This window comes from Chionomys nivalis, chromosome 1, assembly GCF_950005125.1.
Source record: "Chionomys nivalis chromosome 1, mChiNiv1.1, whole genome shotgun sequence".
NCBI lineage: Eukaryota > Metazoa > Chordata > Mammalia > Rodentia > Cricetidae > Chionomys > Chionomys nivalis.
Genome location: NC_080086.1, coordinates 139,416,245 through 139,438,351, shown reverse-complemented (window position 1 = coordinate 139,438,351; position 22,107 = coordinate 139,416,245). Strand labels below are relative to the sequence as shown.

Sequence of the window (22,107 nt, the reverse complement as noted above, 5' to 3'; positions counted from 1 at the left end):
CCACCCACCGTGACAGTGGATCTGATTTATTGGGAGCCCACCAAGGCCAGCTGGTCTGGGACTGAATAAGCAGGGGTTGAAACTGGACTCTCTGAGCATGGCGGACAATGAAGGCTGATGAGAAGCCAAGGACAATGGCACTAGGTTTTGATCCTAATACATGAACTGGCTTTGTGGGAGCTTAGCCTGTTTAGACGCTCACCTTACTGGATGTAGGTAGAAGATCTTCGTCTTCCCGCAGGGCAGAGAATTTGGACTGCTCTTCAGTATCAAAAGGGAGGGGGAATGGTGTGGGGGTTGGAGAAGAGGATTGGGGATAGGGGGAGGGAAGTGGGGGGAGGGGGCAATATTTGGGAGGAGGGGAGGGAAATGGGAAACGAGGAGCAGGTGGAAATATTAATTAAAAAAAAATGGGCCACTGAGATGAACAGAGAATTCCCAACAGAATAAGTTCAAATGGCCAAAAGACACTTAAGGTCATGCTCAACTTCCTTAGCGATCAGGGAAATGCAAATCAAGACAACTTTAAGATACCATCTTACACCTGTCAGAATGGCTAAAATAAAAAACACCAATGAAAGCCTTTGCTGGAGAGGTTGTGGAGAAAGTGGTACACTCATCCATTGCTGGTGGGAATGCAAACTTTTGCAACCACTTTGGAAAGCAGTGTGGCGGTTCCTCAGGAAATTCGGGATCAACCTACCTCTGATTTTTTTATATACTTTGGAGATCAGACCTCTGTCAGATATGGAGTGGGTGAAGATTTTTTTTCCCATTTGTGGACTGTCATTTTGTTTTATTTATGGTGTTTTTTGCCTTATACAAGACTTCAAATTTCAGGAGGTTTGAATTGATTGTTGATCTTAGTGTCTATGCTGCTGGTGTTACATTTTGAAGTGATCTCCTGTGCCAATGCATTCAAGGCTAACTGCACTTCATGTTCTATCAGGTTCAGTATACCTGGATTTATGTTGAGATCTTTGATCACCTGGACTTGAATTTTGTGCATGGTGATAGATATGGATATATTTTCAATGTTCTACATGATGACATCTAGTTATGTCAGCACCATTGTTGAAGATGCTTTCTTTTTCCTATTGCATAGTTTTACCTTTTTGTCAATAATTAGGTGTTCATGGGTGTGTGGTTTCATTTCAGGATCTTCAATTTATTTGTTTCCATTGATCCACGTGTCTGTTTTTATGCCAAGCCCAGGCTGTTTTTGTGACTATGGCTCTGTAGTAGAGCTTGATGTCAGGAATGGTGACGTCTCCGGAAGTTCCTTTAAAGTATAGTATTACTTTGACTATCCTGTGTTTTTTAATTTTCCATATTGTTCTTTTGAGGCCTGTGTTTTGAGATTTTGATTGGGATTTCATTGAGCCTGTAGATTGCTTTTGGTAAGGTTGTCATTTTTATTATTTTAATCCTGCCTATACAAGAACATGGGAGATATTTCTACTTTCTGATATCTTCTTATACTTCTTTTTTCATAGACTCAATGTTCTTGTCATTTTGTTCTTTCACTTGTTTCATTATAACTGCTCCATAATATTTCATATTATTTGTGACTATTGTAAATGATGATGTTTTCTGAATTCTTTTCTGTCTGTTTATCATTTGTATATAAGAGGGCTTCTGATTTTTTTAGTTAATCTGTATTCTGCTATATTATGAAGGTATTTTTCAGATGTTGAAAAATTTCCTGCCTCTGAAAATAGTCTGTCAATTATACTAGGCCATAGCCAAAGTTGGTTGCTTCAACACTGCAAAATGAGACTTTGAATGATTGCTCAGGCAGCTAGTTGTCTCTGTCATATATTGCTCACTTTGGAAACTGCTTCATTGTACTTCCTGCCTGCTCAAGTAATATTATCTCCCTTCTCTGGACTTCGATGGAATTGAAGATTAGATAGTCATAGTTACTGTCCTTTAATGATCTAGCCAAGCCATTGCCAATACAAGACTTAGACTCTTTAGGATAGAATGTTTATTAAAACATTTAACATATGTTCCTTGCTTAATATTGTTTATGTTGATTGTAATTCTAATCTTATACTTGTTACCTGTTCCTAGTGTATATTGTTTTGTATCGGGTTTGGAACTCTCTTATTTAAAAAAAAGGGGGAATTGCTGAAGGAGCTCCTTCCACTCCTTCATGCAATAACCTTTAAGATACCAGCCTACTTGGGCATGGTCTTTTTTTGCTTTAAAAAGCAGAGGAAGCCTTGCTCTCATTCTCTTGCTTCTGGCTCAGCTTCCAGCTACTAGACTCTGTTCCTGGTCACGCAGAGGGCTGTTGTCTATTACAGTGATCTGTAAGTTTTCCCCTTAAATAAATAACCCTTTTATTAATCATAATTCCAAACTTGAGTGGGATTATTTTGTGACTTACGTCAACAGTTTCAGTTTCAGAAGGTCCCATTTTTTATTGTTGCTATCAGTGTTTGTGCTACTGCTATTATATTTAGGAAGTGGTTTCCTTTGCCCATGTGTTGAAGGCTACTTCCCACTTTTTCTTCTATGAGGTTCAGTGTGACTGGAGTTATATTGAGGTCTTTGACCTATTTGGACTTGAGTTTTGTGCATGGGGATAGATATGGATCTATTTGCATTCTTCTACATACTGACATCCAGTTATGTCAGCACCATTTGTTAAAGATGCTTTATTTTTCCAGTATATAATTTTGACTTCTTTATCAAAAATCAGGTATTCATAGGTGTGTGGCTTAATAACCACATCTTTGATTCAATTTCATTTGTCTACTTGTCTGTTTTTATACCGATACAAAACTGCTTTTATTACTGTTGTTCAATAATAGAGCTTGATGCCACTATTTCGAGTGAGGTAACCCAGACACAGAAAGACAATTATCACATGTACTCTCTCATAAGTGATTTTTAAACATAAAGCAAAGAAAACCAGTCCATAAATCACAATATAGACAACAATGAGGACACTAAGAGAGACATACATAGATCTAATCTACATGGGAAGTAGAAAAAAACAAGATATTCTGAATAAATTTCAAAGCATGGGGACCTTGAGAGAGGGTTGAAGGGGAGAGGATAGGCAGGGAGAGGAGCAGAGACAAATGTAGAGCTCAATAAAAATCAATAAAAAGGTAAATGTTTTAAAAAATAAATCTTTAAAGAGACACTGAAAGTTATATGAAAGAACACAGATAGTCACAGAATAAGGAGTAAAGAAAAATAAGCCATATAAAAATGGAATATACACAGAGTGTCATATATAATTTTGTTTTCTTTGATTTTTTTTGACTTCTGAGAGACATTTGATTCTTGGGGCTGCCAAGTTAAGCCAACATAAATGTATGATGACTTCAAATTTTGAGTCAAAAAATATGTTACTTTGGTAAAGAGGTCCTGCTTTTGTTTCCATAGAAGATAAGAACCTGTGGATTCCTTCTGAGCTAATGTGGTTTGATGGTAAAAGATTCCCTGAAAAGTCTCAATGAACCCTAAAAATACTTTACTTAATGAAGAGCAGGAGGGCAGTTTGGAGAAAACAAAGCCCAAATTCCTAACTTTATTGTTAATAAATGTTTGTTTTCATTTAAATGGGTTGATCATAAGTGTGTAATGGTCATAGTCAATTCAAAAAAAATAATAACAAAGGGGATATGATATAGAAATGAATATTTTTCTTTGTTATGGACTTTCTTTTATAATGCAAATTTAAGGTCAAATTTGTTGTATGAATATTTCTACTCTTGTTTATTATATTATGTTTAAGTAAAAATGTAAAATATAATTTAAAATTATAATAGGCAGTCATTTATAATAATCAAACTTTTAATTATATTAGTTACATTTTATAGATATACAGAGATATATTCCAGTCAAATAGATAATCTTCAAAATGTCAAAGACCTACAGAATTTGGCACTTAAATGTTTTAAGAACTTAGATTTTTCTCAACAGTGAGGCATGTCTGCTTCTGACAGCACCAATTACTACAAGGGGATAAATGGGTATCAGAGGCTCCTTTTGGGGTTTCCTAGCCACTTGGGGAAGAAACTGCTTTTGCCTGAACTGCTTGATGGTATGCTGTATAAACTGGACATGCAGGATCCACAGAAAAATGACTGCTGAACTTGCCTAAAGAAGGTGAAACAGTCCTTAAGGATTTGTGCTTCATTAAAGAGTTTGCCAGACATTCTTCAGGACACAGAACAAAGTGACTGAACAGTCTTTCAAATTCCATGCTTCTTGGAAAAGTCTGTGAGATATTATGTGTCTTAAAGATGAATCCTCCAAAGTTACAAAAGACCTTTGATTGACTGTTTAGGCATCAAGATATCTCTGTCAATTCTAGAATTTTGGAAGTTGCTTAAAATGCACTTCCTGTATACTTATGTAATATCATATCCTCCTGGGGTCTTTGGTGGAGTTGAAGACAGATAGTTATAATTTCCTTAGTTCTGATAAAAGATAAATTAGATATGAAACTTTAGACCATAAAAATATTCTAAGTGTAATTCTTGCTTGATACCTGTTTTGTATATGTAATTCTACTATATTAATGTTAAAATCTTCCTTTGAATTTAGACAGAAAAATAAAATGATGTGAGATTTCCCTCTGTATGCTATGAATATATTTGATTATCATCGGTTAATGGAATAGCTGCTTTGCCCTATAGCAAAACAGAATATAGCCAGGCCGGAAGAGATATATAGAGATAGTAGGTAAAGTCAGAAAGATGCCACATAGCTACCCCATGAGATGGACACCAGAGAGCTTTACCAGTAAACCACAGGCCTCGTGACAACACATAGATTAACAGAAATGGTCTAGTTCAAGATGTAAGTGTTATCTAATAAGAAGCTTCAGCTAATAGTCCAAGCAGTGTTTTAATTAATATAGTTTCTGTGTTATTACTTGGGTATGGGCAGCTAGGAACAAACAAACAGCCTCCTACTAGAGGAGACATTTCCCAGTTATGGCCCACTATTAGGGTAGAACTGATGACATGATTAATTTAAACAAAACCTTAGATGGTCACAATATCTTAAATAGTCTCAGGGAACTATCAACTGAAGCTAAGTGGCAATTGACTTTAATTGAAGAGAAAATACAAGAGTCACAAGTGGATCCAGTGGATCTGAATCTTAATTTCATTTTTGTCATATTACCTTCCAAACATTCCCCTATAGGAACTGTAATGCAAAGGGAAGACATTATCTTAGAACAGATTCTCTCACCACATAAACTGAGAAAAAAAATTAAATACTTATGTGGAAAAGGTCTCTGAGTTAAATTGAAAGGAAAATCAAAACTTTGTAAATTAGCAGGAATAGACTTAGAAAAAATTGGGGTACCATTCACTAATGCTGAAATTAACAAATTATGGGAAGAAAGTCAATCCTGGCAAAGAGCTTGTAGTAACTATTTAAGAGATATTTTATAACAACTAGCACCAAAGTGAGAGAATTTGAGTTATAAGGAGAACTAATTGGATTCTTCTTCACACTGTATAGGACACACAAATAACTGGAGCCCCTACATTCTGTGCTGATGCAAATAAATCAGAAAAGGCAGGTTACAAATCTGAAATTTTAAGTAAAATGGAACAAAGCCCTTATGATTCTCTTCAAAAACAGAATTGTATGATATTCTCATGGTACTATGGAATTTTGAAGAAAATCTGAACATAGTTATCGATTCACAATATATAGAGTTATTTTGCATATTTAAACCACTGATTTTAAGCCAGATGATACAGAATTGACTTGATTATTTATTCACTTACAAGATATAATCAGGAATAGACATCATCCCATGTACATAGCACACATTTGATCCCATATGAGTCTGCCAGGTCCTCTAGAACAAGGTGAGGCAGAAATCGATCAATTACTGATTGTAAAAGTGCTTAAGGCCTCAGAATTTCATAAAAAATCATGTCAATAGCAAAGGTTAAATAAGGAAAAGAAACGACAAATATCCCCAGAAACAAATTGCATAATGCTTTATTAACTCAGAATTTTTAATGTTAATAAAAAAGAACAATAGCTACAAAGAGACATTGGACAATAATGAAAACCTCTTATTTAAGTCAGTCAGTGTACATCTAGAATGTGTTGACCTCAGAATGGAAACAAGGAGATGTGCTACATTGGGGAAGGGGTTTTGCCTTATATTCACAGGAGAAGAAAAGTTGTGGGTATAAATAAAATTAACCAAGATTAGGTTTGAAAAGGAGAAGCCCCTTGATAAAAAGAAATGACAGTTCATCCACAGAGGTGACAATCCTACAAGTTCTAAGGAAACCTCACAATCATTGTGGCAGGCTTTTGTTCTTTTCTTTGCAGGAAAATAGAAAATACCCATCTTCAAGAAGTCAAGAGATCTTGAACATCTAGACACTTAAATAAGAAAGGATAATTATCCAGAAAGACTCACCAAACAAAGAAAAATCTGATTTATGATACCAATATTCTCTGCAGGGTAAAATTGCAGTACTTAAACATACACATCTCCCTACTTCTCAATATAATGGTAGTCCAAGGTAACTTAAAAATCAAAACTTTTTGTAGTTGAACTGTGGTACCCTTCTCTAATCCAAGTATGCAGTTAATAGAAAGATTCAGTTTCTGTGTCGTATCAGTAGAGTTACCTGGCATGTGACAGAAGGAAAATTAATATCTATGGACCAAGGTTATAAAAACTGTGCTTTGAAAAATTCTACTTCTCCCCATACCCATTTTCGTGTCTATGGTACCTTTATTTGAATATATGCCTGCCAGAATTTAAATTTTCATTTTGATTTGAATAATGTTCAAGTTATCCACATTGAACAATAAATTTTCTTACAGTAATCTCTGAAGTCTCCAGGAAGAAAATGGGGTCCCACAACAATGATTTCACCTGTATTATGCCATTCAACTGATAGCACCCCTTCAAAATCAACTTTGGACTACAATCTGCTCAGGACAATTTAAGGTGGCTAAATGAGAGTATTCAGCTTAACAGACTACTCTAGCCAGGATTTATGACAAGTCCTTCAGAGACCGAACAACAAATGATGAAGCTACTGTCTCAGGACTTGATAATTAACCAAAAAAATCTTCTTTTCAGTATTCCCTAAAGACACCATCACCCCCAAACAGCAGGAAGTAAAATTAAGAATATTATACCCACCTTCTGAAGAGATAGGATGTGTGGTTTTTAATCACTCAATAGAATGTGGATATTTATCATTGTTTAGGGGGGTTGGTTATAAGATTGCTGGTAATAAGGAAAAAACCTAAACAAAGAAAATTAGATTTAGGTTTCTTTTTGTGAAAAGAAAAAAAGAGGATATAATTATGATAGAATAAAAGGGTGGATTATGGAATCTACTCTAAAATATAAAGGGGATGATATAGATATGACAAGATAAAAGGTAGATTATTGATTCTACTTTGAGAAAGCAACTACTGGCTTTAAATGTTTGACATTGGATTGGACATTTGTATATTGTATATATATCATGTATGTTGACATGAATTTAAGATTAATTTTGTTAAAGCATACTATACATGTTTCTAATCTTGTTCAAAGTATTTTACCTGTATAGTTCATTCAACAATGTAATGCAAAGTTGTAGTCTTTAAAGTTATTATTACTGTTTATGATAATAAATAAATTCAGAGTAGTAATTAGTCACTTATTATAATTGCACTTGCAGTCCCATTAGGTATTTTTCTTTTCTTTTTTATTATTTTTAATTCAGTTGTTTTTATTAACATTTTTTTCTCCATTTTCTGCCCTTCATCCCTCTCCCCTTCTATTCTTCTATGACCCCAAGCTTCCAATTTACTCAGGAGTACTTTTCTTTTTCTCTTTCTTTGTAGATCTCTGTATGTTTCTCATAGGATTTTATTGATGTCTAGGTTCTCTGGAATTGTGGACAGTAGGCTTGTTTTTTTTTTTGGCTTTATGTTTAAAAGTCACTTATTATAGGTACATATTATATTCATTTTTCTTGGTCTTGTTTACTTCACTCATACATTTTTCTAGATCCATCCATTTGCCTGAAAATTTCAAGATATCATTTTTTTTTACCACTGATTGGTACACCATTGTGTAATTGTACCACCATTCTTCAGTTGAGGAACTTCTATATTGTTCCCAGGTTCTGGTTATTAGAAATAATCCTGCTATGGACATAATTGAACACAAGTATGGAGGCTACCAGGAATGTTTTGGAAGCAGGAAGGATACCTTAGGGAAGCAAAAATGTTTTTCTACTTCTTTTATTTATTTTTATTTTACTTTTGCTTTGTTCACAATGACTGGGATCAGCTAATGAACACAGACATGTAGGGCCTGGGGAGGATAGCTCACACATGGGAAACCCAGAGCTCAGCTGTTCCTACTGTACCATTTTTCTGGAATTAGGAAAGTTCACTTTCCCATTTGATGGTGGCACTTTCTAACAACTTCAGAATCACAGTTTTCCTCTACTGATGACATGAAAATTATTTTTCTAGGGGGAGATAAGCTGACGAAATTTCTTCCTTATAACTGCTTCTTAGAGCCTCATTCTTCTACATGGTGTTTATCAAAGGCCTGGCCAGGTGAGTGAGTTGGTTTTTCTGTTCATTAATATTGAGAGTTGTAAGCGGGTGGTGAGTGAATGTGGATTTTCTGTGATGAAATTATTAGAGAATGCTGTGCTTAGCATTTTAATTTTGATCCACGCTGTGTCATAAGCAAACACAACAGATGCTTCTAGACATAACACATCAGTGTAATGATTTGTAAAGGAACAAAGATGTCACTTACGTTGATCTCTTACTATAATATGTGTGACAATAGAATGTGGGGCTACTGGAGAGTACAGGGCCTAGTAGAAGTGTAGAGAGAGAGATAGAGAGGAAAGGCTAACAGGGTGAGGACAATCAATGGATAATATATATTGAATGAAAATGTCATGAAATCTCTCAATTTTACAATGTATGTACACTAATACATATGTAAAAAGTGACTCCAAGTGGAATATTTTAGTGATCATATCTGACTATCTATCTTCCTGCGTGTGTTCTCTAATCATTCTGAGAACATGGTTCCAGCTACTAATGCCTACTGTCTTAGTTTTCCATTCTTGTCACAAAACACCTGAAATAACTTAGTGTGTGAAAAGCAGAGAAGACACATTTATTGTTTACAGGAGTACATTGATAATACTAAATCACATTTAAATGGTACATTTTCTGTCATTTTACTACTTTTCTCAAGTTAACTGACCATTCATTAATGTGTATGAAACTTAAGACAAAAATGTACAACAAATATTAAGTGTTTTAATGTTTATCAGTAAGTTTTTGATGTGTTAAGTTTGCATATACTTAGGAATTCTTAGAAAAGTTTCAGTTTCTGTCGTATTAAAACACAGGATGATCTTAAATATTGTATAAATAAGTTTTAAAATTTTTACATTTTTTTATTCTAGTGCAGTGATTTCTAATAAGGAAGATTATTTCTGAGTATCTAAAATATGTGTGGGAATGTCATCTCACTTATTTATTAAATACTTACTTATAAAGTTATCCTTACAAAAGTGTAGACTGGAAAAATTCACTTGAATACTGAGTGTTTTATTTGAAATAAGTTAACTTTAATATTTCAAGTCTTCTAAATTGAAATTTGTAACATTGATACTGATACAATATTGAATAAGCTTTTCATTAGCAATGAGAAAGTAATTTTAATTATTGCAGAGAATAAAATTATTTAAAGTCAAAATCCCCAAGGTTTCCTCTAATAGTAAGAAAATACAATTGCTCATTAAAATACACATTCATAAAACATGCTCAGCAAATTGAAGTTTAGCTGCTGAATGACTTGGGCCAGTTTTATGTTGCTGCAATGTCACTAATGTATACATAGTTTACATGGAAAGTAAAGGCAGGCATGGTGGCACATGGCTCTTATCTCAGCACTTTGAGGGCTAAGGCATGAGCATCATGAGTTTGACTAAATCCAGTCTGAACTACAGGTAGAGACAGCCCTCCATAGACACACAGAAATACAACAAAATTACACTGGAAATCAGAAAATGTACAATTTTGTTTAAGGAATGGAACAAACTATGCCAGTAAATGCCACTTAATCTGGCTACAGATTATGAGTAGCATGAAAGCAAATGATAGAAGCAGGAGTTTCTGTCTGCAAGCATTACAGAATTTTCAATCTGTTTCACAGAATGCACATTGAAAGTCTGCACTGATGCACTAGGCAGGACCCTCATTGATCTGGTCATGTCACACAGAAAACAAAGGACAAACTCTCCATTTTCCTTAAAGTTTATTATTTCATGAACATATGTGATATAACTCTTAGTTTTACATTCTATTGCTGTACACATATTCATGACAGCAGGCCCGGCACAAAATGTGCTATTGACCCATTCTTAGTTCAGGTAGTCATTTCAAATACACACACACACACACACACACACACACACACACACACACACACACAAAGTCTCTAAGACAGAGACTTAGACATACACAAACACAGACACAACACATACACACAGACATCCCAAGACAGACAAACACACCCACATGCACACACACACACACATACACACACATTTCCAGTGAACATTTTCGTGTCTTTCCCGGACTTACTCCTTGTGACCTGTGATCAAGCTCTGGGCCCCACAAACTCTGCAGTGACACTGCTGCTGCTGCTTCATCACAGGGGAACTGAGATGTTTTGACTGTGAAGTTCTAGTGAGTGTCTGTATGCTTCCAGTTGCAGGTGAGTTAAATTCAATTTCAAAACTAATAATTTATGCATTTTAATTCTGCAATTGTGTCAGGTAATACTTATAAATTAATATTTTAATAAAAGCTAGTCACTAGTTATTCCTGAAGGCGTCCTGTATTTACTAAAGATTTCCTCATTGAACTGATTTGTGTGGCTAAGGTTTTCATCTTCCTGAGATTTGCAAATACTTTTAATGTTGCTGAGAGTGGACAGTACATCAGCCAACACCATGTATCTTGTCATCTAAAAGTCACACAATCACTCCTTGTTCTCTTTGAGCAGTCACACTGCTTTTAGGTCATTACTCACTAAATATGGTAAAACTTAAAATGAAAAACGATGTTTTTGATCTAGTATGTTTTAATGTTCATGTTATTAAATCACTAAGAAAAATACGAAGATCACCATAAGTCTTAAAAGAAGATTGTTCTAAAATCAAGTGCTGTGATAATGAAGGGGTAGAGTGATTTTTTCTTCTAAGTAGGTAGAGTTATGTACCCATGAAGCAGCCCTAGGATTTTATTGTTGCACATCTCCTCAGACAGCTGCCTGCAGACAGCTTGGTCTCTTGGTCTGGGTCAAGTAAATCTTGATGGTTTCTGTATATTGTGAATGTTTATGGCTACACTTTGTATTTTAGTACTGAGAACTAAATGCTGTAATTGAAACTGACATAAAGGCCCCAGCACTGCAATTTATTTTTCCAAGTAAAACAAATACCATTTCTCATTGCATTTATATGTTAATAATTCAGTTTGTACCAATGGTATATTTGGTTAAATCTCAGTCAGTCAGTTTGAGTTGCACAGAAAGATGACACATGATCACTTAGGAGATGGATGAAATTCTATAAGTCACAGATATTTACAAGTCATTGCATATGAAATTTATAGATTGTAGAACATATCTTTGGGGTAAGGAAAGAATTTATTAATACCTTTTCCTTTGTATTATAATCTTTTTATATTGCATATATTATATGTGCTATATAGATATGTTACAGATGTACAATTAATGAAAATAATTTTATGTATATGGTTTGTACATTTTTTAATTTTGTAAATGGCATTGGGCTAGTGTTCTTTAATTTTGGAGACTATGTCTTGGATTAAGTGCTATCCTGGAACATGTATGTGTTTATTATTCATTACTTATTCATTATCTCTCAATCTATTTATTTATTTAATATTTATTATTGAGGATTTATTTATTTTGTTTTACATATACGAGTTTTGCCTGCATATGTGTCTATGTGTCACTTGAATGCCTGAGTCAGAAAGGGAAATGGCTCTCCCAGATCTAGAGTTACAGATGTTTATGAGCCACCACGTCATTGTTGAGATCTAACCCATGTCCTTTGCAAGAGAAAAAGTGATTTGAACCACTGAATCATCTTCCAGCTTGTATCCTGAAATTTTAAAAAAGCAGAATATCATTGTATAGCTAATGTATATGTATATTCATAGGAGAATCAGATGTTTGGCTTCCGCAATTGAAATGAATTTATATTTTTTATTAGATTTAGCTTTTTTAAGAGCAAAAATCATGTAAATATAAAATGTGTGTGAATTATGGTGTCATATTTGTGGGGATATTATAGATTGGGCTCATACACTAACTTCACCATTATTTCTACATGTACATGCATGCATCCATCTATATGTGTGGGATATACAAGTTAACTGGACGATATGATTGGGCACTCCTTTTCTCACAAGAGTCTGAGCAAGTGTAGTAGCTTTCAATTCCTTTATCACAAAGCCGTTTGAAAGTACTGAGTCACTGTAATTTGACAAAATACAATATTGGTACCTGGTCCAAATAACTAGCATAAACACCAAAGGTAAGACTGTGAATTGAAATTATAAAAGTGTCTGTATATTGATGATGTATGATAATACTGGGGTCCTTGATTTCCACTGCATAGAAAAGACTGACTTTAAAAAGAAAAAAAAAAAACCAAACAAATAAACAGAAATTCCAAACCAGGATCACTATATGGTCATCTTTGGCAAGCTCATGTTTGTCACAATGGGTTGAAACAAGTGTTTATCTTAGTGTGGCATGTTCTCTCCTGTTGGAGGCTCCTAGCTCCACATCTGCAGATAGGAGTGTGTAGCCTGTAGTAAGGACAGATAACAGAACAAACTGGGGCCATGGAAAGGACTGGGATGGTGTGGGGAGCATTGGAGATGAACATAGCAGGGCACAAAAGATCTCAGGAGGGCAATGAAAAAGGGGGCATCCTTGGGGAGGGGGAGGACAGAGGTAAATATGGCAGATGCTGGGAAGAAGGTATAGGGGAGTCGCAGATTGCGATTGAGCTGATTGGGAAATTTTAATGGGGAGTTCTTAGGTAAGGTGCAGGGAGATAAATACAGAAGAAGGAGGTAGGTGAAATAACAATATAGATGGCTGAAAAAGTCATAAGGCCAAAAGACAAATTTAAAAGGAATCCTACTATTAATCATTTTCTCACATGCCTCAATAAAAGAAAACCAATGTTTGTCTTGACAGCTGGTTCTTTAAACATGAAGTGGAGTGTTCCAAAAGCTGATGGATGGGAATTAAACTGTTGATATTTAAGATCATTTCTAACCATGATTAATGGCTATGCAATTAATAAGGTATGGAAAGTGCAATAATGGCCTTCAACTGTATCTATGTTTTTAATTCTGTATCCAGGAAATATAAAAATTCACAGAAAAAGGAACATAAGAAAAGGAAAATATGAACAAAGGGAGATATTTTAATGATTAGAAGAATGGTATTATCATGAAATCACTGTGATTCAATTAGAATTATGATTGAAAACATAAGATAGTTGCAAAATAAAGCATAGTAAAATTATGCGACATGAGACTGACTTACTTCGTGGTTTTGGGTTTCTTTGGTGGATGTTCCACATCAATGTAAGTTTTACTTAGTTGTAAAAATGTGGATAATATTCTGTGCTCATCACTACTGCTTTAGTTGTTAGCTCTAAAACAAGGCAATGTAAATCAATAAGATTTGGCTTTTAAGGCATAATCCCTAAGTGAGTAGCAGGGCCACAAACTGTGAATTCTGGATAGGATGTGACTGTGAATGCCTTTATCATCTCTAGAAAGCTAAACACACAGGTAGATAAATGGAGAAGTATATAGAAATGTGGGCTATGATGTCCAGACTGGAACGTCAAAACTTAAAGAGACAGGTTAATTGAGAATGAGTAGGGACAATTGAATGATGATATAGACACACTGACCAGTGTATCACAAGTCTGATGTATACTCTATTATTTTTCAGGTATATGAATTATGCTTTTAATATGATGTAAGATGATTAGAATTTCTACATATGCCATCATTAAGGAATGTCCTTAATTTCCAAACTGGACTTGGAGTCCTGGCCAATATGTTTCTCTTTTTTTTCTACTCTTTCATAATTTTAGGTCACAGACCTAAGCCCACAGACATGATCTCCTGTCAATTGGCCTTCATCCACATAGTGCTGCTCCTCACTGGAACAGATATTTGGCTTACAGACATATTTGAGTCACTGAACATTGAGAATGACTTCAAATGTAAGACAACGTTTTACATAAGCAGAGTGATGAGAGGCCTCTCCATCTGTGTCACCTGCCTCCTGAGTGTGTTCCAGGCTGTCACTATCAGTCCCAGTTCCTCTTATTTGGCAAAATTTAAATATAAACTAAAAAAATACATGATTTGTGCATTCTTATTTATTTTGTCTTTCAACTTTTCATTTATCAGCCACCAGCTTCTCTATTCTGGTGCTTTTACCAATGTGAGTGTGACCAAGCAGATGCAGGTCACTAAATTCTGCGCTCTCTTCCCCATGAACTACATCATCTGGGCACTGATTTTAACAGTGACAATGTCCAGAGATGTATTTCTTGTAGGAGTTATGTTGACCACAAGTGCATACATGGTGATCATCTTGTTCAGACATCAGAGGCAACACAAGTATCTTCACAGCCTCAGTCACCTGAGAGTATCCCCTGAGAAAAGGGCCACCCAGACCATCTTGCTGCTAGTGGTTTGCTTTGTGGTCATATACTGGGTGGACTTCATCATCTCATCCTCTGCAGTCATGTTGTGGATGTACAACCCAGTCATCCTGAGTGTTCAGAAGTTTATCATGAATGTCTATCCCATAATTACTCCTTTGGTACAAATCAGTTCTGATAATAGAATAATCAATATGCTGAAAAGCTTGAGGTCAAAGTCTCACCATATTTTTTATAAAGGGTAATTTTCTTTTTAAAAAAAATTATTTAATTATTTTTTGAGTATTGCATCATTATGTATGTATGTGTGAATTTCTAATGCCTACAGTGGTCAGCAGAGGCTATTGTTCCCCCTTGAACTGGACTTACAGAGGGTTGTAAGGCATCATTCTAATGCAGCTGTAATTGTTTCTTCCAAATACTGATTTTTCTTAAATTGTTTAATAGTGCAAGTAACAATTCAATATTCTTTATATTCTAAGTAAGATATATGGTATTACAAATGTACAGTCTTGTGACATTTCTGTTGCCAGGTAGTATAGATTCCTTTAAGTTCATTATAAACCATAAATTGGTTTTCCAAAGGAATTCTCTTTCTCTTTCTTTTTTAGTTTATATCATAAATGTTCTTTTTATGCTGAGGTTACTCAAAGTAGACTTCTTGCTGATACTGATGTGTTAAGCTTTTATTTTGAGGGGATTTTAATCTACTTTCAGTCATCAAAGATAGTTTAAATATCATATTGTTGCTTTAACTCTCTATCCTAAGTATAGTTTCTCTGCAGCACAAAATTAATGTGACTTGAATTTTCCATTTTTAACCAAGGTTAATTAATAGGTTCTATATGAAAATTTAATTTGTCTATGTATTTTCACTTCATTTCATTCACACTGATTGATGTTGCAGGTAACTAAAAATTGTTATCTAGATATACAATTTGTGCAGTTTGTTTTTTTTTGCGAATGTATGTACGCATATTAAGAATGTATGTGTATGTGCACACGAAGACCTGGAGACAACTTTTCCCTTCGATCTTCATGTGCTGTTCACTTTCTATTTAGAGATAGCATCTGTAACATACATGGGTCAAGATGGGAGCACTACTTATTCTCCTGTCTCTGTCTCCCCAGCTCTGGCATTAGAATTGTCTACCATCATACTTCATCATTGAAATTTTGTATTTTCTTTTATAGCTAAATGATTTTTTTCATACAATATATTCTGATGAGGGTTTCCTGTTCCCCTTCTCCTCTTAGTTTCTCCTCTCAAATACAATCCACTCCCCTTCTTTCTCTTCTTGGAAAACATCTAAGCCTTATAATAAAATAAACAAGTTAAAACAAAAATGAACCAATTAGAATAAAACAAAACAAACAGAAGAAAAGGAACTTAAGAAAAAGCACAAGAAACATTTATTTAAAGTAACACAAGTTCACTTATAAGGATCTCATAAAAACACAAAACTAGAAGACATAATACATGTGCAAAGGGCCTGTAGATTCCATTGAGTTCATTTTGTGTTGACCACCTTTTGTTGGGCATGGGGCCTACCCTTCAGAGTGTTTTTTTTTTTCCCAGTGAAAATCACTTGGTGAAAACTAATGGTTCATTTGCATGGGACTATCAAATGGAAATACTTCTGGATTTGAGATGGAGCCATGTAATCAGTTCTACTTTCTGTCTAGGAGTCCATCTGATGCAGACATGTGCTGCTGCTATAGTCTCTGAGTTTATGTGCATGTCCATTGTTCTTTGTTTAGCAGCTCTTGTTGCCTTGGTGTCCTCCATTGTGCCACTATTGTAGTAGAGTACATTGCAGACAGGACACGATTGTAGATGGAAGGTTTTGTAGCTGAGATGGAGTTTGCTTTCCTCCTTTTGTAGTGTGCATGTTAACTTACAGTCCTATGAACTCTAATCTGCTGGGGTGAAGGCTTTAGATAAGCACCGTCTTGAATTTCTCATATTTAATTAGTTGTGTAGGTTTTGTCTTCAGGACAGCAGGTATTGTCTATGATTTTGTCCAGAGCAAACAATAGCCTTGACCATACCCTGGATAGTTTTCTGGTTCTCATGGAGCCTCTTCGGGCCAACAACTCAATTAGATGTAACCAATACCCAGTTTTGGAATCTTCATTTGGTGATGAGAGATTTTAATTGGGATTCTGCCCCTCAGTTATTCTGTGGTTTCACTTAGATTTCTTTCTTATCCATGTATACTTTAGGAAGTTTCTGCCTGCTTGTTGGGGTTTCTGTCCTGCCCAGTTCCCACAGCCAATAAGCCCCAAAGAAAATCACACAGAGATCTCCATAAATTATAAACTGATTTGCCCATTAGCTCAGGCTTCACATTAGCTCTTATAAATTATATCAACCCATCATTCCTATATATGTTAGCCACATGGCTCGGTATCTTTTTCAGAAGGGTGGGTCACATCTTGCTTCTTCTGTGGTCTGGGCAGGACTGCAGAAAGAGCTTCCTTCTTCCCAGAATACTCCTGTTCTCATTGCCCCACCTCTACTTCCTGTCTGTTTTTCCCACTTATACTTCCTGCCTGGCTATCAGCCAATCAGCATTTATTTAAAACATAATTGAAAGAATACAGATAATTCTCCCATACCACTTCCCCATCTTTAAAAAAAAAAAAAAACAAAGGAAAATATCCATAGTCAATGTTTGGGGTATATGGGTGTAGTATTTCAGGGTACTTCTGACTGGTTGGGGGCACTGATAATCTTATGGGGACCTTAAAAAAAATTAGAGTTATGATCAAATTGTGACTGGAGTATACTGTGAGGCTCGATCATCTCAGGCAGCATCTTGAATCTGTTCTGGATGAACAATTGAGACATCTGGGCCATCTGTTCATACCAGAGATTTCTCAGGTGGGCTTCCTTGATCAAACTTGATTTTTCTTAACTCAGAATGAATCCACAGTCTCTCATTTCCTGTGGAAACAAAAGCAAAATCTCTTCTCCAAAGTAACATACCTTTTGACTTCAATTTTGAAGTCAGGGTGTTTTCAAAATACCTATCTTGGATTAATTCAGCAGCATTTATAAACAAATATCTTTTAGCAGCTGCTGCTCCTTCCTCAGCATTCAAACAATTCAAAGAGAGCATAATAACATACAGTATCAAGATTCTCTGTGTATTTTTCATCTTTACATGGCTTTATTTTAACCTCAATTTCTTTTATTTTACTTTTAACTTTTGGCTTTTTGAGACAGATTCTCTGTGTATCTTTGTCCTGGAACTCCCTCTATAGACTAGGCTGTCCTTGAACTCACAGAGATCCACTTGCCTCTGCCCCCCAATGTTGGGTTAAAGGTGTGTGCCGCCACATCTTGAATTCACAGAGGTCTGTCTGCCTCTGCATTCCAGGCTTTGGGATTAAAGGCATGTGCTACCACATCTTGAACTCACACAGGTCCATCTATCTCTGCCTCCCAAGTTTTGGGATTAAAGGTGTGTACCACCACACCCAACTACTCTCCTTTCTTTTTTATCTTAAGGACTTTAACCTTTTTCTTTTCTCTCCCAAGCCAGCATATATTTTTAACACACAGTAAACCATTCAGAGGGTTTTTTTGAATCTCTCTTTACTGTACATCTCTCTTTTTCTGACTACATGAGTTTTTACCAAGCAATATGGGTAAGATTAAAGCTGTGGCTTTGACAGCTGGATCCAGCCCATTCCTAAGCTTTCTGTGATTCCAGCCTCATGGCGGAGGTACTGGCTGTAGCCATGTTTATTGCCACAATTCCATTGTGTTTCAAGGACCCTGCCAGCTAGCAAGCTACAGCAGTGTACTCTCAAACCACACTCAAATGTTCCATAGTTGGACTGCCTGCCTGACAGAGTCAGAGTTTGCCCTGGCAGGATGGCCCAGAAAGCCAGCATTTTAAAATGGTGTAGCTTTTTTCCTGCTATGGCTGAAAACTGAAAAGCATGAGCCAGCTTTTTATCAGCACTATTTAAACCTCTTAAAGAACTGCAGGGTTTTTCAGCTAAAGCTGAGTCAGGAAGTTTCTTTTAAATGAGAGTGCTTGCTTGCCTCTAGAAAACAGAGCAGACCTGAGAAATTGCTTCTACCAATAAACCATGTATAATGTGGTTATTTTGTTCTAAAATTACTTTCAAGGCTGTCTCAGGTTTTATGTCAATGCAGTTGTTCCCATGGGTGCCATTCTGTAACATGGAGGGACTGATTGTTGGGATTTCTGTCCTGCCCAGTTCCCACAGCTGGCAAGTCCCAAAGAATATCACACCGAGGTCTTCATAAGGTATAAAACTGCTTGGCCCATTAGCTCAGGCTTTTTATTAGCTCTTATCACTTATTTTAACCGATTATTCTTATCTGTGTTAGCCACATGGCTCAGCACCTTTTTCAGCAGGGTAGATCACATCTTGCTTCTCCCATTATCTGTTCAGGACTGCAGAAAGAGTTTTCTTCTTCCCAGAATACCCCTGTTCTTATTGCCACCTCTACTTTCTGTCTGGTTGATCTGCCTATACTTCCTGCCTGGCTATCAACCAATCAGCATGTATTTAAAATATAATTGACAGAATACAGACAATTCTCCTGTGTCATGTGATGTTTTTCACATGATCCCTTAAGTGTTCCTTAGAATTAGTTGTCCCTACTTGTATAACCTTTTCCCATTTGATCCCTCTTTAAAACCTCCTGGTCTATCAATAACTATCTGTTTTCTTTTCCCTTACTACTAAGATCCCCCCCAGCCCTGTCCCTAATTCTATATTCAACCTCCATGGTTATATGGATCATACTCCTCCATTTGATGGTACCACTTTCTAACAACCTCAAGGTCAGACCTTCCCCCTTTCCAGGTGACATGGTAATTATGTATCTAGAGAGAGATGAGTTAATAACATTTCTTGCTTACAACTACTGCTGAGGGCTTCATTCCAAATGTATATTTGTCAAAGACCCAGCCAGGTGAATGTTTCTTTTCCTCTTCAGTAATAGTGAGAGCTGTGAGTGGTAGAATAAAGCTAGGCTTTCTGTGATAAAATGATTTGAGATTCTCTTTTAGAATTCATTTTTGAGGCTTAGTGTATGAATAGCAAACACAACAGATGCTTGTAGACATAAAGTATCAGTGTAATGATTTGTAAAAGGACATAGTTTCACTTACCACATTCTCTGATTGATGTATGTCACAGTGGAAAGCAGCCTATTGGAAAGAGGACAGTTCCTCGCAGAAGTGTGGATTGAAAGACTGAAAAAGCTAAGAGGATGAAGGTGATCAATGGACATTATGTATTAAATTAAAATATAATAAAATCCATCTCTTTTTACAATAAATGTTCATTCATACTATTTAAAATTGACCCCAAATAGAATATTTTAATGGGTATATCTGACTATGGATTCTCCTAGGGTGTACTCTAGTAATTTTACAAACATAGTTCCTCCGAGGTAGTGGCAGCTCTGATAATTTTCTTTCTTTATTTATTTTTTCTTTTTTCGTTTTTCTTTTTTTATTATAATTTATTTATTTATTAAAGATTTCTGTCTCTTCCCGCCACCGCCTCCCATATCCCTCCCCCTCCCCCAATCAACTCCCCCTCTCTCATCAGCCCTAAGAGCAGTCATTGTTCCCTGCTCTGTGGGGAGTCCAAGGACCTCCCACCTCCTTCCAGGTCTATTAAGGTGAACATCCAAACAGCCTAGGCTCCCACAAAGTCAGTACGTGCAGTAGGATCAAAACCCAGTGCCATTGTTCTTGACTTCTCAGTCAGCCCTCATTGTCCACTATGTTCAGCGAGTCCGGTTTTATCCCATGCTTTTTCAGACCCAGTCCAGCTGGCCTTGGTGAGTTCCGGAAAGAACATCCCCATTGTCTCAGTATGTGGGTGCACCCCTCATGGCCCTGAGTTCCTTGCTTATGCTCTCTCTCCTTCTGCTCCTCGTTTGGTGCTCCAATGTAGGACTCTGTCTCTGTCTCCTTTCATCGCCCAATGAAGGTTAATATCCAGGAGGATGTCTATATGTTTTTCTTTGGGTTCACCTTTTTATTTAGCTTCTCTAGGATCATGAATTATAGGCTCAATGTCCTTTATTTATGGCTAGAAACCAAATATGAGTGAGTACCTCTGATAATTTTCTAAATCTATCACAAAACACCTGAAATTGCTTAGAGGTTGAAACACAGGAACATGCATTTATTAGTTTTTAGGAGTGTATTTATAATATTAAGATATATTTAAGTTATGGCTTGTATTTTCTCATTTTTTTTTAGTTTTATCAAACCTACACATTGATTTATATGAAACTTAAGCTAGGAATATGCTACAAATATTAACTAATTTAGTGTTTATCAGTAAATTTTTGTTCCTATATGTATACTTAGAGGTTCTTATTATAGTTTCACTTCATGGCCTACTAAGATGTAAGATGGTCTTAACATTCTAAAAATAAGTTTAAAGTTTTTTCATAGATTTGTTTATTCTATTGCAATATTTTCTAATGAAGTAAATCTTTTTAAGTATCTCAAAGTATCTAGAGGTCTTTCTTCACTTATTCATTAAATTTTGTAACGTTATCCTTAAAAAATGTAAGCTGAGTAATTTTCGGTAGTTTGAGTGTTTAATTAAAATGAATTAATTTTCAATATTTTAAATTTTCTAAGTTTAGCCTTATTACACTGATACTGATATAATATTGACTAGGCTGTGTGAAATATTTTAAATTCTTGAATAATTAAATTATTTAAATTAAAATCTACAAGGTTTCCTCTAATAATTGCAAAATACAGGTGTTAAAATATACATTAACAAAATATACCAAGTAAATTTAAGTTTGCTGATGATTGTCAAAAGTCTATTTTTATATTCAGGAATATTACTAATTGATATGTACAACTCAAAAAATCAGTAGCCCTCATATACACTAATGATAGTGGGTCTAGGAAAGAAAACAGAGAAACATCACCATTCAAAATAGCCAAAAATAACATAAATATATTGGGGTAACACTAATAAAAGAACTGAAAGAACTGAACAACAAGAACTTTAAGTCATTAAAGAAAGAAATTGTAGAAGACATCAAAAAATAGAAAGATCTCCCATGCTCTTGGATAGGTAGGGTCAATATAATAAAAATACCAATTGTACTAAAAGCAATCTACAGATTCAATGCAATTCCCATAAAAATACCAATGCAGTTCTTCACAGACCTTGAAAGAACAATACCCAAATTCATATGAAAAAAAAAAACAAGAAAGCCTAAATAATTCTGTACAATAAAGAAACTTCATCATCATTCCTGCCATCAAGCTCC

At 35.4% G+C, this 22,107-nt stretch overlaps 1 protein-coding gene across 1 annotated transcript; it reads left to right on the top strand.

The window, feature by feature from the left end:
* Nucleotides 1-14,125: 14,125 nt before the first annotated feature.
* On the top strand, nt 14,126-15,043 carry LOC130870720 (vomeronasal type-1 receptor 48-like). Its single transcript, XM_057763469.1, has one exon. The coding sequence runs from the start codon at nt 14,126-14,128 to the stop codon at nt 15,041-15,043; it is 918 nt and encodes a 305-aa protein (XP_057619452.1).
* The last annotated feature ends 7,064 nt before the right edge of the window (nt 15,044-22,107 follow it).